A 17,960-nucleotide genomic window follows, 5' to 3' on the forward strand; every position below is an offset into this window, starting at 1 on the left:
TGTGGAAAGGTGCAGCAGCACAAGTATCAGTCCTAATGACCTCAGCATCACAGGAAGTAGAGGAGAGTGACTAGGCAAGGTGGGATCTCGGTTTTTATTTTCTCGAGACTGCAGAGGGTGGGGGTTGGGAGAGGGTTGTTGTTCTTGTTCAGTTGTATTGGTCTGTTCTGTATGTTAAAAAAAATAATAAAAAGTTGATCTTAAAAAAATAAATAAAAGTGAGGAATGTTTGAAGAATATTATTTGACTTGGAAACCATTACACTTTGTTTCAATTAATTGATATGTTTGAGGCATATTGAACAAATATGTATGTTGATTTATTGTTAGCCTAATATCAGTTTTTTTTTCATCAGTATAAATTTAAACGCAATGCCTTTTTAATATAGAGTAGGAAAAAATGCAAATAAAACTCCATCAGTTCATAACCACGGTCGCTAGCTTGTTTAAAAGTGGAAACTTTTGTATGACTTGACTTGCTTGACCAAAGCTATGACTTGACTTGCTTAATGGTCACAAATAATGACTTGGACTTGCTTGAGACTTGAAGGTTAAGACTTGAGACTTGCCCATGTGTGACTTACTCCCATCTCTGGTATCTAGTAATAAGAATCCTGTCAGATTTAAAGGTCCCATGGCATGAAAATGTCACTTTGAGTGACTCCCCTTTCTCTGCTTTCCCCACCCAGAGAATTTGGCCTGCCCATGAGAGAGAGACCTCACGGCTTTCAAATTCTCATTCTCATTGTGGGACTGGCTCTAGTGGTTGTAATTCTGCACCAAGGCTGAATTTCGGGAAAGAGACTTCAGATACAGTATTAGGGGACCACTAAGGTCTATATAAAAGCATACATGTCATGGGACCTTTAAAATATCTTGCTATAAGATAAAAATGCTCTCATTTAAACTTTTTTTTTTTCACAATATTTCAGACTGAGCAATCCTCTGTTGGTCACAGTGGCAGCAATATGCTGCTGTACTTAACTACCAGATGGACTGACTGTGTAAGGAAATGGGAAACGGCCGCAGATATTGACACAATCTCAGCTCGAGGTCTCCTCACTTACCCGCTTCTTCCAGAGCTTTCCAAACTGCTGTCTCAAAAGGTGAAGAAGGAACGGTCATGCTTAGCCTCCAACATGGCCCTGATGGAGGAAACAGCCAAAACATTTGGAGAAGACAATGTATAAAAAAAGATTCACAATGCCAGGACTTAATGCACATGTGCAGTTACCAATATGGCTTGAACTTTTATTGCACAAAGATTACAGTTCTTTATGTTTCCTTACAAACATTTGAAAGCTTTGTAAACAGTGAAGCAGCGTCTCCCCAGTGTGTTCAGTATCTCCTGCTAACACCGCTTTGAGTGCCCGCTGTCCCATTTCACCAACAAGTCTCAGCAATTAAGTGTGTGTGCACAAGAGCCAACCAGTGACCGACTATATGAAGCAGAAAGAAGCTCAGAGATGTGACTGGATGGTAGCGGAAGGGCGGTTACACGCTGTGAGTCGAGCTGTTTGACAGTCAATAACCTGCATCAGGCTGCTGGCTACATAAAGGGCCTACTATTGAAAGCTGGTGACATTTTGACTGTGATGATTATATTGTGTTTGTGGCTGCTCCGTAAAAAATAACCCAGAGCAACCCTTTTTCTCTGCACACCGGTCTTGTTCAGTTATATTTTACCACAAGTGACAAACACTCAAACATTTACATTTTTAAAAATAGTTTGGCTTTGGATGCAAAGGAGGAAAATCCACTTCATTTTGCTCGTTCATTCACGATACACACATACACACCCACACACACCCACACACAGAAAGCACTCCTGTCTTCTCCGCAGGTTGATGGTCTTGGTACTGTTCCCTGCACTTGGATCGGCCTTTTCTTGAAGTTCTCTGGACTCCGTGTGAGCAAGACAAGGAAATATCTTGAATCTTGGCGAGAGGCGGCAGAAGAAGTCTCGCTACACAGGACAACGGAGAGTGACGTTCCGTCCCGGGACTCTCCGCGTGGCCCGTTCCCCCCTTTAGCAGAGCAGTGCAGAGGTTCAACCAACGTCACGAGGTGCACAAACATCCCGCTCCCCACTTGACGTACTTTCTGGGTGTGTGCGTAACGCTACGAAGAATTCTCATCAGACAGAAAACAAAACAAAGAAATGGCACATTGCTTGTTGGTGTTCTCTACTCTGTGGATATGATAACTAAGATTCTTGTTTGTCGTTTTTTTTGGTGTTCTTTTTTTTCTTAAAAGGTTGCTATCAGGCAGATAAAAGAGAAACCCAAAATCTTTTTTTTTTTCTTCCAAGAGATGAGCCAGTTTTGGACACAGAGAAGGTGGAGTTGATGTGTGGGGACCGTTCCTATGGAGTCTGCACCATGCCACGACTAGTCTTCATCTTATCCAGTCTTTTCGATAGGTGGCTGTTGTTTGACTCGAGTTCATCGACCTTGTCCAGTGCTGAGCGCAACTATGGAGTCAAATGGAAAGAGAGAGAATATATTGCAATTAAAACAGAGGCGGTTCCATGGGCTAGCTAGTAAGCAGCGTGGTGTGAGGAGAACGGCACTTCTACCTCTCTCTGTAGTTTGCGTTTCTCTGCCTTCAGCTCGTCCTCCACTTTCTCTGCGTTCTCTGCTGCAGACTTGTAGCGTGTCACCTGACCCTCAAGTCTGGTCACCTGGAAACCAAAAACATATAAAACTTCTTAGGTGAGAATATTCATGTTTTTAAAAAAGGTATGCTATGAATTCAGAATTCTTCTCCACTTACATTTTGTTCCAAAGCGGTGACCTCTTGCTCGGCCTTCACAAGTTTGAACTTAAAGTCACTTATTTGCCTGTTTGCATCTCCTGGAAAGATTTAGCAAAAGCAAACATTCTTGAGTTGTCGGACACACGGAAATAGCAAACTGCAACTACTGGTCGGTTTTCATGCACACGTTTACATACTCTGCAGTTCTAGAATGTTTGGATCATTGCCGTTTTCAAGTATTTCACCATCTGGGCCTGAACTGTTCTCTGTGCCGTTCTTCTGTGTCTTCTGATCCAGCTGGGACTTTAGCTTCTTTACCTGGAATTGGAGCCATAACACATAAGACATCAGCTGAGGAACGGCATGCTCAGCTACAACTTTCAACGCACATCTTAGTCTCCATGAGGAACATATGACAGCTCACATTCACAAGTTCTCGGTTAAGAATTTTTGGTAATACATAAGAGTAATACATACATATGTAATACGTATGTATACATAAGAGTAATACATAAGATACCTTCAAGTGTTACAGATTTTTTTGTGTGCATGTTAAACTGTAATGTTGGTCATTTCCCCCCATTTCTGTAGGTCACTGAACGTATATAACATGATGTCATGATAGAATATATTGCAATGGTCTTTTAAAAAAGGGAAAAGGCATTATTCTACATTTTTCTTATTGTTAACTAATCCAATGAAAATACCATCTCTTGATACTTTCTGTGTATGTACCTGCCTGTGAACAACCCCAAGCACCTTGGTTCCTACTGAAGACATTCATATTTATAAAACAGCGCACAAATATATAGTTTCTTTAAAAAAGTCTCAGTCTTTTCCTAAAGCAGTTGGTCACTGTAGTTTTTAGCAAACGTTGCTCAAACTGGAATAAATAGCGCATTTGTTGGGGACTATCTTCAGCTGTGGATTAATACACATTTGGTGTTGTAGTGAGTATTTCCAGCAGCAGGACGGTGTGTGTGGGATTGAGTCTAAATAAACTACAGTGTGTGTTTTCATGGTGATGAAGGAACATGTCAGCCAGTACTACAGTGTGACTCACTAATGTGTTTAAGTTGTTTATGGGACAACAATGGAGCTCTATAGCACAGAGGAAGAAGAGATGCACAGAAAATAGTTAGTAGGATCAATTCATTGTTGGTGTTGGGTCTTTTCATGAGATTTGTTATAAGAACATGTACTGCTGTTTCTCTTAAACTCCTTTAAAAGAAATTTGCAACTTTCAGACTTAACACCTGTAGGCACCTCCATTTTGTACTAGTAATGGGACAAACCCATCATCACAACAGCCTGTTATGACTGTAATATACTGTAGTCTGTTGCTAGTAAGTAACAATTCTTTTTGTATGTGAGCTCTCCTTTGACTTGCTATTTTGCTTCCAATTTAAATGTTCCCTGAGAGACTACAGTTTATTCAGGAGTTACCATTACCAACCGTCACATCACTGTGTCAGATCACGGACCCACCTGCTCGATCATTTTTTCACGCTCATCCACCAGTTTCCTCAGGCGAATCTCTACAAGATAAAAACACACGTTTGAGAAGACATTTGACTTGGGTCTTGGTCACATATTCATTCATTCAAATGGAACGGCATGCATCACAAAGCCATAATACAACGCCATTACAGGAAACAATCATAAGTGCTACTGTCCATCTTCAAAATAACAACAAGTTAACATACCAGAAGTAGGAGGAGCCAAGGAGATGGTGGGAGAGGGGCTGGGTCAGGGTGGGAGGTTGATGCATGCAACAGAGCAGGCATCCATAGGGGAGTGATGGAGCGAGTGTGAGGGGAAATGTTAGCATGCACACAGTGCTGTGGAGAAGAGGGTCAATGCAAGAGCACACAGCCGGCTGGGCTACATCCACACAATAAGGTATAATAAGATATCTGTAAATTTTCTGAGTGAAAATTATGGTAGTAAAACTTCCTGCCAAGCGCTGACACATCGATTTTCATTATGTCATTTAAGGATATTCCCTAAAAAACGCATTTCGATCAACATTTTAAATTGGTCACAGCAGGGTATTTATTGGCATTTCAGTGTGGACACCACACCACATTCATCTTTTCCATTAGGTGCAACAAAATGCAAACATACATTTATTTCATTCTTGTAGATGGAAATGGATTTGTTTAAGTCAAACGACAGCTGTATTAATCCCAGACAATAGAACAGGGTCTCCAAACATTTTTCATTTTAACCATCAACATTACAGCTAGAACATGTAACAACAGTTCGCTGGTCTTAGGCCTTGTCCACATGTACACAGGTATTTTCTTTTAAGCATAGCCTTTTCTATTCGTTTTGGCCTTTCGTCCACACGCTTTCTGCATTTTAGGTCACTGAAAACAGAGCTTTTGAAAAACTCAAACATCAGTGTGCATCATAAGCTTCTTTCTGTGGTGTCACAAATGAGGCAACATTTCGCGCAATGGCAGACATGGCCAAAATAATCCTGTTCTTACCTTGCTAACTGTACATTTATGTGTAAGCATGTAAAAAGTCCTGTTACTATTCCACTAGAAACAGAGGTGTTGGTGCAGCCTTACAGTAATAGCTTTTTTGAAGCCTCTGATTGGTTGACATGGCTTTAGGGTTAGGGTCATATTGCCGCCTGTTGGTTGGCATGCTCTTGACAGCACTTCAACTGTTTTTGCATTTTCATTTGGACAGAAATCTTTTTTTTTTCTTCTTTTAAAGTGCTAGTGTGGACGGGATACCTGTATTCGTGTGGACTGGGCCTTAATGAGAATTACAAATTAACATCGTTTTTTTATTTTGAACCTATGCAATTAATCAATGAGATCCTGGAATTGTAGCATGATAAAAAATGTGTGATACAGGTGCAGAGCAATATTACCCATGAGACATAACAAGCAGCATGATCAATGTGCATCAATAACAAAATAATGTTACCTGATATAGCAAGTGCAGTATTTTCCAATAGAAAAGAAAAGAAAAAAAATCTACTAAGCAGTTTACATCCTCATCTCTCCACAAACTATTTTTTACACATATGACCTCAATGAAAATTAATGTTTGGACCTAAGACTGTTGGATGGATTTAATTAAAATAATATACAAACTTACACCAATATTAATTTGGGAAAGAATCAAAGTGCTGTGAGGTTCTGCACATATTTATTTGACCACTTTGAAAACTAAGCTAAGTAAAGACTAGTAGAGAGCAGATCTAATAATATATATCTATACTATATACCATCGATAAGCTAAGACATCTTGCACTCCTCCTTGCCCTTGCCTTTACCTTTCTTGCTGTTTTTCTTCACATCTTTCCCTGTCTGCTGTGGCTCTTTGTTGCTGGCCACTTGTTCTACATGCTTTGGTAATTCCAAATTTTCACCCTGCAACTCATGCTTAATGGCATCTAACCCTTCCTCTATGGGTAGAGACATCGCCTGGTTAATGTCCTCTGCAACCACACCCAACTCTCCAACATCCAAAACCTTTCCTTCCTCTATAATGTGCCTGGGCTCATCTGCTACACCTGCTTCTTCCCCAGGCATGGGTTTCTGCTTTTCACACACATTTTCCACATGTTCCCCCTTTTCAGACGTGTTGCCCTCATGAGCCAAAGAGTTTTGGTTGTCTCGATGCATAGTATCTGGTTTATCTACCTCGTTGCCGCCATCAACTGTACACGTCTCGTTATTTCTTTCAACTGGCTCTTCTTGTGATTTTTCATTTGACTCAGTTTTACTTTGGACTGAAATTCCATTGCTGCTTTCATCCGACATGACTTCAACTCCCTCCTCGACTTCTTCCTGTTCCGGATTTTTAGAGAGACTTGTCGCTACAGCCGCCTCAACATCCATGTCATCAAAATCAAAAGACAGGCCTTCGTCATCTTCACAGTTGTCTTCATCGCTCCCCTGCAGAGTGGGTTGAGATGAATCATTATCCTCAGAGTTGTCTTTGCTGGGTTCAGGCAGTCGCTGTGTCTCACTCTGCTCATCATTTTGACTGTTTTCATGTTCAGGATATTCCGCAACAGCTGATTCTTCAGTACTGTGGTTCTGCTCGGGAGAGGATCCAATTTCAGTAGATTCTTTTGGAGAGGATGGTGTATTTAACATGTCAATGGTATTGATCTCTTCTGACTCAGATGCCACTTCAACATTTGATTCATCAACCTGACCCTCACACTGTAATGTCTGGCTTTCTACATCATCCAATAGTTCGGCCTGCGCTACAGTCTGCAACGGACTCTTGACAGTGTCAAATGCTTCAGTTTTTTTTGTTAAAGATGCACTGTCACAACGGTCACTTTTTACGTCATGTGAGCGGTCTGGCTCGATTAAACCTTCAGCTCCCGTCAAGCCTTCATTTGGCTCCTCCTTTTCAGTTTGTTCTGCTTTTAGCGCTGAAGAAATGACACTGGGCGAAAAGGATTCTTGTTCGTTCTCTGTTCCTGACTCATCGTCGTCTTTGGCTGTCTCAGTTGTCTCCTTGGGACCTCCCTCAGAAACCTTGATGGGAGTGCCATCGCTGCCTGAGTTCACGGCTGCAGACTGGTCTGAGCCAGACAAGCTTATGAGAGCGTCGGTGAAGCCATCAGTAGAAGACAGGGACACAGACATGTTCTCCTTACTCTCAGCAATGCTGGTGGATTCAGATTTCTCCGTAGCAAAGTCACCATTGCTTGAAACATTACCGCTTGTTTCAAAGGCGTTTTTGGGGTTATTAGTTGAGCATTCAGATTTCATCTCGTCAATAGGTCCAACTTTATCCTCTGCACTATTAATATTTTCTAATTCAGTATGGATGACATCGTCATTAGTTGAGATGTTGGTTTCACTTTTAGAGTTATCTTTACTGAAAGCGCACTCTTTGTCATGATCATCAGAGCTCTCTGCACGCTTGGAGTTGTCAATAAGATCAGAAGTACTAAGGTCCATCTCTGTTATAGACCCCACTTCTACTTTCTCTAATTCTAAAGTTTGTTTCTTGTCTTGCTTATCCTTTCTGAGATCTGCTGTGGTTTCCTTGAGAGTTTCAACGTGAGAAAAGGTTTCAATGGGTGCCACTGCCTCCACTGTTTCAGTTTCCAGACCTGGTTCCTTGTTCTGCCCATCTGTAACATCATCCATTCTTGATTCTTTGAGAGTTTCATTGGGCGAAAAGGTTTCAGTAGTCGCCACAGCTTCAGCTTCTCCTACGTTCTCAGTTCCCAAAGTTTGTTCCTTGTCGTGCTCATCTGTAAAATCATCCATTCTTGATTCTTTGAGAGTTTCATTGGAAGAAAAGGTTTCAGTGGGTTTCACTGCTTTTACTCTATCTACCACCTCAGTTTCTTGCATGTGCTGCTCATTCTTCACTTGATCCACCCTTGATCCCCTAAGGGTTTCAGTAACAGAACCATCAACTTTAAGTTCTGCTGTTGGCCCTTTCTCTCTTGTAGCCGATTCAATGTCTATTTCGGTTTTGTCATTTTCTTTATCGGTTACATCTTTTTGTTGGTTCGTATCCTCGTGAGTTCCTCCTTTCTTTTTGCTTTTCCTCTTCCTTTTCTTCTTTTTCCCTGAAGCAGCAGCGCACTGAGGCTGAGTTTTACTTGATATTTCCCCTGCCTCGTCGTTCTCTGCATCTTCTGCATTATCAGGCTTTGGTTGAGGTTCGGTGTTTTCCACAGCTTGGACGCACTCATCCGGTAAACTTTCCGTCATAACAATTCTTTGCTGAGGACATGGTTCTGTATTTCTCAAATGACTTTCCTCAACATCTTCCTGTTTATTTTCTCCCTCTTCAAAAAGATTGTTAGATGACTCTCTAATGTCATCACTCTTGGTGTCAACACTACTGCTTTTGGTTTCTGTCTCCCCTAAATCTCCCCCTGCAGGCCTTTCTTTCTCTAGAACATTTTTCTCAGAACTTGTTACAATCCCTTGAAACCCAGGGCTGCAAATGATTATATCTTTGGCCTCTGTGATTGATTGGTCATTAATGTCAACATCTGAGTTCTTGCTGAGGCCACGTTCTTCAACAGTGTCTTCTTCTGTGGCAGTTTTCTTGTCTTCTTCTAAGCATGTCTGTTCTTCTGTTGGCTGTTCTTCGCTAGATGTTTCCAGGGTGGAAACACCAGCAACATTACAGAGATTATCAGTATTCAGATTCTCTTTGGTTTCTTCAAACATTTCTTGATGCCGCTCTGGATCCACCTCCTCCTCTCTGCTACTTCTCAACTGACTCTCCTCTGTGTTGCCTGAGAGATCATGGAGAATATACGTGATAGAGGGACAGAAAATGTTGACTTAAGACATGATTTTCAAAATGTAATCTTCATGAGGAAGTGCATCAGCAGAAGTCAAGGTAAGGCAAAACACCTGATTGATTCAGTGGCCAGGAAGAAAAGCACAGAGCCAAGATGACCAAGAGAAGCACAGAAGATCAAGAGGAAGGAAGGCACGAGGAACACCGAAATTAAATTATTGATCCCCAGCACAACAATGCGACAACAAAAGAAGTCTAAAGCCGGCAGCTTAAAGGCAGGCCCGGTTCTACGAGGGTGCCAAAGCATGCATTGCACCTTCAGTGTAATATTTTGCATCATATATATCATATAATAACAAATAATTATACAAATAAAATAGTTAACAAATAAGCTCACTGACTGCAACACTACTGTTCATATTACGGCACAATGTTCAGTAAGTGTGAATCGACCTAGCCAGATTTTCTTTGTTAATAATACATGGAGTGATACAGTTCACCTTGTTCCAGGTTAGGCTTGTAAAGCTAAGGTTTATGGTTATCCTAACCTAACTTTGGCCAAGAAAAAGCAAAGACTGAGTTAACTTGATACCACTAGCTTGTTATGTTTGTTTCTAAGTTTCAAAGTGTGTTGAATGTTTAGAATATGGACTCACCTGCTCATGTCTTCTCATGTGTCAGACTGGTGGTTGCTTATGCACGTTCACATGTATGCTAAAATGTCTGTCAACAAAAGCAAACTAATAGCCTATAAATAACGCTATTAAAGCCAGAAGGAATGCTTGTAGGCTATAATGTGGTTTAATAAAGAAGTAGTCATAGTGAGTGAAAATGTGATCTGAGATGGACATTGCAAAATGTGTTATGTATCTGGCATTCTTCATGTGTGATATCGTTCAAGCTGAATTGACTCGGAGCAGATTTTAACCATTTTTTGTGAGAGAAAGGACACTGGATATATGCTGGAATGTAATTGTAAGAAATATGAAATATGTTGTTAAGGAACCATTGCAAATAAACGGTTACTGAAAAGGAAGAACAAGAAAAAACACGCTGTATTCTGTTACTATTGTTTCCAACTTTCTCCTACTGTTTCAGCATGATCTGTTCATATGGGACCACACTCAGGACCCATAACACCTACACTGTTTTTCATTGCTATTGCCGGCAGGCGGTGTAGCTACTGGTGCACCCCAACTAATTTCAGATGCACACTAAAGCAAGTAATTTTGTTCTGGAACCGGGCTTGCTCATAAGGTACACATTACAGTGCAACGAGTGCATGCACAAAGAACTCTCAAATGCCTCGTACCATCTACCCTGTAGAGACCTGGTAGCATTCACACACCTACACAACCTGCATTAACAAAGTTAGTGATTCAGAATGTCTATGCATTAGCTGCATGAAATGATGGAAAAAGGTGCAATAGAAACAAATTAAAAGCCAAAAACTTTGTAATGAAGACAAAGCGAGGTGTTGCTGAGATTGTAAGTGGAACCTTAGTTCTTATAGGAAAGCAAGATGGCGGATACATGTTGCTTAAAGGATAAGGCAGGCATTTCTCTATATTTTTCTTGTTTTCAAAAAATTCCATAAAAAGATTAAAAATAACTAAATAAAGCTTCAGTCCGTTGCTCACTACTTTCCTAACCTATGTGTAGCGCAAGCCCATCGGTTACTTCTACGGGCATACATGTTTAAAAATTGGTCACAAATACTTTTTTTTTTTTTAAAAGCTCAGCAATTTCCTAAAACAGCTGATCACTGAAGCCAAGTTTTTTTTTTTACAAATGTTACTCAAACAGTACCAAGTTGTGCATTTCTTGGGGACTATTTTCAGCTGCAGATTAATTAAAAAAAGCATTTGGTGCTCTATGGAGTATATCAGTGGCTCACTGATTTCTAATAGCTTTAAATAGTTTTTGGACAACAATAGACTTTTAAAGCAGAGAGGAATACGATGGATCAGGCTGATACACAATACTTGTTGGCAGGATTAAGTCATAGGAATTTGTTAACAATAAAAATAAATAGTTGACAAAACAACAAGGTCCATTTAGTAGTAACACAATATTCCTCAGCACATAGAGTTTGTCCACAGGTTGGTATTGTAGATGTTCAAATCTTCATAGTTTTGAGCACTTTGAAAAAGGACTTTTCGTAAATGTTTGCTTAAAAGTTAAGATTGAAAGCTCCAGCACAGCTAACAAGTTTTGAACTTGCGGTGAGATTTTGTCATTATCTGCTTCCACGCTCAAGAATCCACTCTCAGTCTCAAGAAAAATATAGAATATAACCAGACTTATCCTTTCAGGCATTTGCAAATCAGAGTTTAGTACCACTTGACATTCCAGGAGCACAAAAACTGGGAGCGGAAGAATTCATTCCAAAATTAGCATTAAGCATTCCAAAATTCAGATATCAATTGTGAAAAAAAATAATTACTTTTATATATGTAATCTCGTTACTCAGTTTTTGTAGATGCTCTTTCTGTTCTATTACTACTCAAAACATTTTGGAATGAAGGTCTTCAGACAGTTTTATGCCAAGCCATACAGAGAGAACTTTTTATTTTACCCAGCATGCTGTTCCCCTCCGCTGGGGAAGCGTGTGAATCCTGAGCCGATTGGGAAGCAGCGTCTGCACTGGGGGACCCGTCCACTTCTGCCTCACCAACCTCTCCATTGACGTTTAGATCAGGTCCCAATACTATTCCATGTTTCTAGAAGAATAAAAAGTCAAACATTAGCTCCATAGATTACACACCTTGAAAATAAGTTCCAATGAAAATGAGATATAGATAGATAGATAGATAGATAGATATCTATCTATCTATCTATCTATCTATCTATCTATCTATCTACCCATCTATCCATCTATCCATCTATAACGGTCATTTTTAAATCCAAAAACACTGGTTATTACTCTCTACCTTCAATAAACCAGGATCCGATTACTTTTTAAGCTTTAATTACTGCGACAACAATATTCAAAACTTTATTTTCACACTTTAGAGTTTTACATTTGCTACTCACAACTTGACACATCAGGCTGAAATAAGCATTCTTACACTGACTGAGTTAGGGCTGCATAATTAATCAAACCGTGTTTAATCCAGTTACTGCTGTAGCTAACGGTAGGCTAGGTTAGAGGCTGCTGTGTAACTTGTTATTAGGGTTTACTAGCGTGACATGCAGCGATGTTTCTGTTGCCTCCAACGTCTGTTTTGGAGCATCAGAGTGCAACACAGACATTTAAGTGGCACCGTAATGAGGCACCAAAAACAGAGTTGCTATTTTGTCCGGTAGATACCGGGATTTTAACATACGTCGTTAACGTGAACAGAAAATTGCATCGCCTGTATCCTTTCACGGCAAACGCGCATGTGTGGAAAGCGGTCGCACAACAGCTGAAATGGCATACTCCTTCATAGTATTCTTCAACAAAAGGAGGAATGTAGCACAATATGGATGTAATAGCAGGAATATAGCACAATATGGATGTAATAGCAGGAATATAGCACAATATGGATGTAATAGCAGGAATATAGCACAATATGGATGTATTAGCAGGAATGTAGCACAATATGGATGTGAAAGCAGTTATAATTAGCCTATGTGACAATAAAATTTGTTCTGGTTAAAATCAACAAATAATCGTGATCTCAATATTGATCAAAATAATCATGATTATTATTTTGGCCATAATCGTGCAGCCCTAGACTGAGTACCTTCAAAATGTCTCTCAGCTGCACCACCTCTTCTCTGAGCTCATCTCGCTCAATTCGGATTGCATCTGTGTATTCTTTCTGTCGCTCTAAGGCCTGAGCAGAGCCCCCAAGTGGCAGAGTAAGAAAGAAAGGGGAAAGTGTACAAGAGGTGAAAAGAAGTGAAAGTAAAAAGCTGGCATTCAGTTTCATGCAAAAGAGATACTGAATTAAGCAAAAGCAAATGCTGAATGTGATAAAGTTAATGAAACACAAAACTGCTGGACCAGGGCTCCCAGGCCGTACCCCAATCTTTTTATCCTTCCACTCCACCGTTTCCTGCAGGTCAGATATTTCTCTAACAAAACCTTCCTGTTTCATACGCAGCTGACGGATGTCCTAAACAGCAGGAAAAGGAAATCAAGTCTGAGATGTAGAGAGAGAAAGCAAAAACAGTGCATGCATATATACAGTTTGTGAAAAAAAGAAAGCTGTGAAATGCATGTGGGGGATATGCTGCCTTACTAAGGGACAAATTGCGTAAAAGGCTGCCAGTCTCTCTTCTTAATTTCTGTCTTTTAAACCAATGGGAGGCTCCATTTCCGCACCTCCCAGTCTTAGTGACACACATTCACACTGGAGGACAAATACTCACGTTGAGCAGCTCTTCACTTTGTTTTAGCGTCTCTTTCATTTCATTGAACTGGAACTGAAGCACAGAGTGGGCATGTTTCTCTCGCTCGTATTCCTGTGAGGAACAAGAGACAGCTTGACAACCAATAACCCCTTTGTTTTCATTATGAACATCTATCTCATACACATAAAAAATATTACAGGAAAGCTTAGTCCATCGCTGTCAAGTGCAATGTCTTAACCTGATCCTGTCAGAACAGAACAGCTGTCAGTCTGAGAACTGAGTTTTGTGCGTTGAAGTCACCATTTGGCAGATATATTGCACATCTATTGCATGTCCTTATTTATCAATATAATGTTTTATTGCATTTGTGAAGTTGTAGAGTCAAACTGAGCATTAACTGTGTGTTGGATTAACAATATTAACTGATTTAACTAAAATGCGAGCTCTACTTTGGTGTAACGTGAGCTCTACTTTGGTGTAACGTGAGCTCTACTTTGGTGTAATGTGAGCTCTATTTTGTCCAGCTTCACCTTACAGTTGATCATTTATCCTCTCATGTCTTCTATAAGAAAAGTGTTTTGAGACCTTGTCAAAACACTTGATGCATTTAAGGGTTGTAGGAAACTCTTAACATGAAGGACTTCAAATCTAACTGCCAAATAGAAACTGTTGTAGTGCCTGTGTGACCACATTCAAATTATCCTTTGAATTTAGGACGTTAAAGCTTTATAAACTACAAGTTCTCTGCATACAAGTTTAAAGTCTCTGCATTTTTTTTTTTTTTTTTTTGTAATGGCTTTGTGGACGGCAGATTATCAAAGAAAAGTCTCTCTTCTTTCCTCCTTCCACAATACACCCTTTAAACCAAATTCCATATACTTTGAATGTTAGAGGCCTCTGCAGAATGGAGGGGTGCTCCATAAAGACAGCTGAGATGTTGTGAAAACCAGCTTACGTAAATTAATAACTGCAAAACTTCACACTAGCAAGGAGCTCCTGTGAGGTGTGTTACTTCCAGGGTGCCAGCATTGTTTTAAACTGTACTGGCATTGAAGAAGGAGAGGTATCCTACAATTTCTAGATTTACTTTCTACTGTAAAACAAACCATATATGCCTTAGTTCTATAACACTCTCCGTTTGAAAGTCTCTTGACTGCGTGTTAGCCTGCTGTACCTTGACTTTCTCCTCATATCCACGGCGCGACTCAGACAGCAGTTCCTCCAGCTCCATGAGCGAGTCTTTGAGCGTGTCCACCTGGTACATCAGGTTGTTCTTCTCGTTGTCCAACTGGGCGTTGGACACCATGGCCTTACGATACTTCTCCTCCACTTCTACCAATACATCCTAATGTCATGACATATAGGGAATAGAAGAATACAACAGGTGCTGGCTCAGATATAGCATGTTCTTAAACAGTACTGCAGAGTCATGCTTTCCTCCTCCTTCCGTACTTTGTTTACAATAATTTCCGGGTAGAAAACCCCGGCGCTGAGCAAACGGGGAAAAGGAACAGCTGGATATACTCACATCTCATTCATCTAAAATGAATGTTTGATGCTTTCATATCTAAACACTGACTAACGTTAGCTTGGAGAGATAATGTACCTTTTGGGCCACAGACTAAAGAAAATGACGGGATGAAGGGATTTTTGTGTTAGCGCAACATCACAGTGATTCGGTCTATATGACTGGAGTAAGAGATGGATGCAGCTGGCAAAGAATCAGGCAATGCAAGGAGGAAGGAGGTATATAGAAGTCAGTATACTATTATGTATCTCACAACTGTAAAACATTGTAAGTGGAAATGTAAGTCAATAAATACAACACACACACACCTGAATGAAAAGGCGCGCGCACACACACACACAGCATGCAGGTGCAACTATGCCAGTTAGATCAACAGTTAAAGTAAGAAAACATCTGCCCAGTGGAAGAGCAATGAGAAATAATGCTGGCACGGCATTTGGGCATCACATTATTCTGTCAATTTGAATGGGTGTTTCTCTGTTTCAGTCTCCATTTAAAAGCCTTCAGTTATCACATTGTCAGTTGGTTTGTTGATCTTTAGAGGATCTAGAGTCTTAGAACACAGAATCCACAACTACTGTATGCACTGTGCCCTTTGGGTAATATAACAGTGAGTTGGTTGCATATATTACTGCATATTTAACCCACTGTAGGAGTAACAACTCCAAAATAACCAGAGAAAGTTAGACACCAAACTTATTAGTTAATAGTGAGCCTGGAGTTGGGAGGGTCTCGGGCTTATACCTTGACTTCTTTTAGGTTCTGCGTGTACTTGGTTTCCACATCTAGAATCTGATCCTTCAGTTCATGAATCTCCTGGTGAAGAGTGTAGCAGCAGTGAGCAGAGAAGCGCAGAGGGACAGCGTCAGAGTACGGGACGGACAAAGTTTGGTAACCGGCCAAGGAGAACAACAACAAGTGTTTGTGGAAAGAAGGAAAATGGCACGGATGGCAAGGAACTTCATAGGAGAACATTCCTTAGATCAAAGAAAAGTCCCCTTAGTCTGTCTGTGGCATGTACTCACTTCCATGTTTAGTGTAACGTCTTAGAGTACAAGAGTAAGATCTAGTTTTTCTACAATGGGAGACTCGTGCTCCATCATGTCTTGTGGCTTAATGAAGCAGGTCTGGGTAGAAAAATGACTATTACTTTTTTCTACACTGAATACTTCTAGTTGAAGCTGAAAATGTGATGTTAACTATATGACTGACAATTGGTTACAATGTTACATGTGTAAGTTAATTGTCCATATAATACACACATCATATGTCTGAGATGTACATTTGTAAGCATAACCTGGCTCACGTTCTTTATTGTCTGCATTATTGTGCAAATAAAGTCTTGTTTTTGTGATGATTTTATGATCCCATAACCCTGTATGATACCCAACGAAAACCACAATCCACAAGGAAATGTCCCTTCTGTTTGTAGGACGCTAGACGTCTTGAGCTTTACCTTGATTTCTTGTATAGACGTCTCTGCATCTAGAGTTATAGCCGTCTCGCCGCTTCCTCTCCGCGAGGACGTCCCGCCTAAGGAGGTGAGGGTTGCTGCTGTTAAAGCAGAAGCTGCTCGAGATCCCTGAGGAAGAAGAACATCCATTTTTAGTATTCTTTAGCACACAAACTAAATACATACCAACACTTCCACTTCTTTTTCTTTATTAACTGATGCATCTTGAGTTACAAAATACACAGCATCTGGTGACGTGAGCCACTCACCTTCTCCAGATAATCTCTGTCCTCCACCTGTTGAGACAAATGAAATAAAGAGTCAGGTCAAACCGAGGGTGATGTGGAGGCCACAGGGCCGAGAAGATCAACTGAGGAGGAAAGGAAGGAAGTTCCAAAAACCTCACTACAGCCGCTGAATGAACATATTGAGAAAAGGCACAAGTTTGTTTTGATATACAACACCGTGCAAACAGTTAGTAGGGGAGGCGTCAAAACTCCAGCAGAAGTTACAATGACCAAAACATAACACCAGTCTGACATTGTAACCCATAACAGATCATGTGTTAAAAAATACACTTCAAACTAGAGGCCATCTTCGGTTTCCACACACACACAGTCAACACACACATTGATCTCTGATACAAACACAGCGCACAATCAGCCCTCCTTGTGGGGTGAAGTGCACAAAAAAGAAGGACTGGTGGCAAAAAAAAAAGAGCAACCAAGCAGAACTCTGCTCACATCACAGGCTCGGCCTCGTGCGGGTGCAAGGCGACTCACATCAGAAAAGTCAGGAATAGTAACATCGTCCAGGTCTCGGTGGAGGCCACTGCTATTGGCCGCACTCCTCAAAAAACTGGCAACAGAGCTGCAGTTGTCCTGCATCGGCCACCAGAGGGCAGAACACAACAACAAAGAAGCCAAACAGAGCAGGTCAACACTTTGAGGAATTCATGTTAAGAAAAGCATATGAAGAAGTTGGATATCTAAATCCCAAAAACAAACAAACATTTTAAAACTTCTGTCTAAAACTGGAAGCTGGATTGATGAATACACACTCCGCAGACTTGCATTCCATGGTAATTTTTCAGGCATTAATGGGAGTGTCTTAACATGAGTAACTTGCAGGGAGTTCAATGCTTTTCTGAGCTTCAATTCATGGCTCACTGACTAAAACATTAATATTAACATCAACAAAACATTAACATCCTGTAACGACTGCACCATACAGGTCCACCAGGAAATACCTGCTTGTACTGCGCACACAGTGCACAATGTTTCAAACGTTTCCAAATTCTTCAAACCATGCCAAGTCTGAGTCACCATAACATCCAGAATGAACACAGTCTAATGATGTCTCGAAATCAAACCGTAAATCATAAACCAAATGCTGTAGTGTAAGTGCATGATGGCTGTTATGTCTTTCATAAGTTAGTTCAGTAAGTGCAGTCATAGACTTGTGGTTACAAAGTAGGGCTGCACAATACATTTTTATTATTTTAAATTTTTTTGTTTATTGTTTAACAAGTAGTTTGATGTATTTAAGCAGAATACTGAAAGCAGCAGAAAGGCAGAACTGAGTAAACTTTAATATCGGTTTTATTTATTTAAAATGT

General features: G+C 40.4%; 1 protein-coding gene across 11 annotated transcripts in view; it reads right to left on the reverse strand.

Annotated features, from left to right (window-relative positions):
* Positions 1–2,021: 2,021 nt before the first annotated feature.
* lrrfip1a (leucine rich repeat (in FLII) interacting protein 1a) overlaps positions 2,022–17,960 on the reverse strand; it is a 57,174-nt gene continuing 41,235 nt past the window's right edge. For 4 of the 11 annotated variants that reach the window (XR_003693803.1, XR_003693801.1, XR_003693800.1 and 1 more), the window contains 11 exons: positions 17,125–17,223; positions 16,612–16,638; positions 16,346–16,471; positions 15,634–15,705; positions 14,536–14,706; positions 13,380–13,472; positions 13,031–13,123; positions 12,749–12,841; positions 11,596–11,740; positions 4,463–9,009; positions 4,243–4,294 (listed from right to left, as the gene is read on the reverse strand). Coding sequence is in view for 2 of the 11 variants with exons in the window: in XM_028592158.1 (XP_028447959.1) it covers positions 2,365–2,472; positions 2,578–2,682; positions 2,775–2,854; positions 2,954–3,074; positions 4,245–4,294; positions 11,596–11,740; positions 12,749–12,841; positions 13,031–13,123; positions 13,380–13,472; positions 14,536–14,706; positions 15,634–15,705; positions 16,346–16,471; positions 16,612–16,638; positions 17,125–17,223 (1,383 nt within the window). In the remaining 9 variants the exon portion in view is untranslated. Of the gene's footprint in view, positions 2,473–2,577; positions 2,683–2,774; positions 2,855–2,953; positions 3,075–4,242; positions 4,295–4,462; positions 9,010–11,595; positions 11,741–12,748; positions 12,842–13,030; positions 13,124–13,379; positions 13,473–14,535; positions 14,707–15,633; positions 15,706–16,345; positions 16,472–16,611; positions 16,639–17,124; positions 17,224–17,960 lie in introns of those variants that run through there. The other 7 variants (XR_003693807.1, XR_003693806.1, XM_028592159.1 and 4 more) reach the window with 6 other exon arrangements.

This window comes from Perca flavescens, chromosome 11 (genome assembly GCF_004354835.1).
Source record: "Perca flavescens isolate YP-PL-M2 chromosome 11, PFLA_1.0, whole genome shotgun sequence".
Classification (NCBI taxonomy): Eukaryota; Metazoa; Chordata; class Actinopteri; order Perciformes; family Percidae; genus Perca; species Perca flavescens.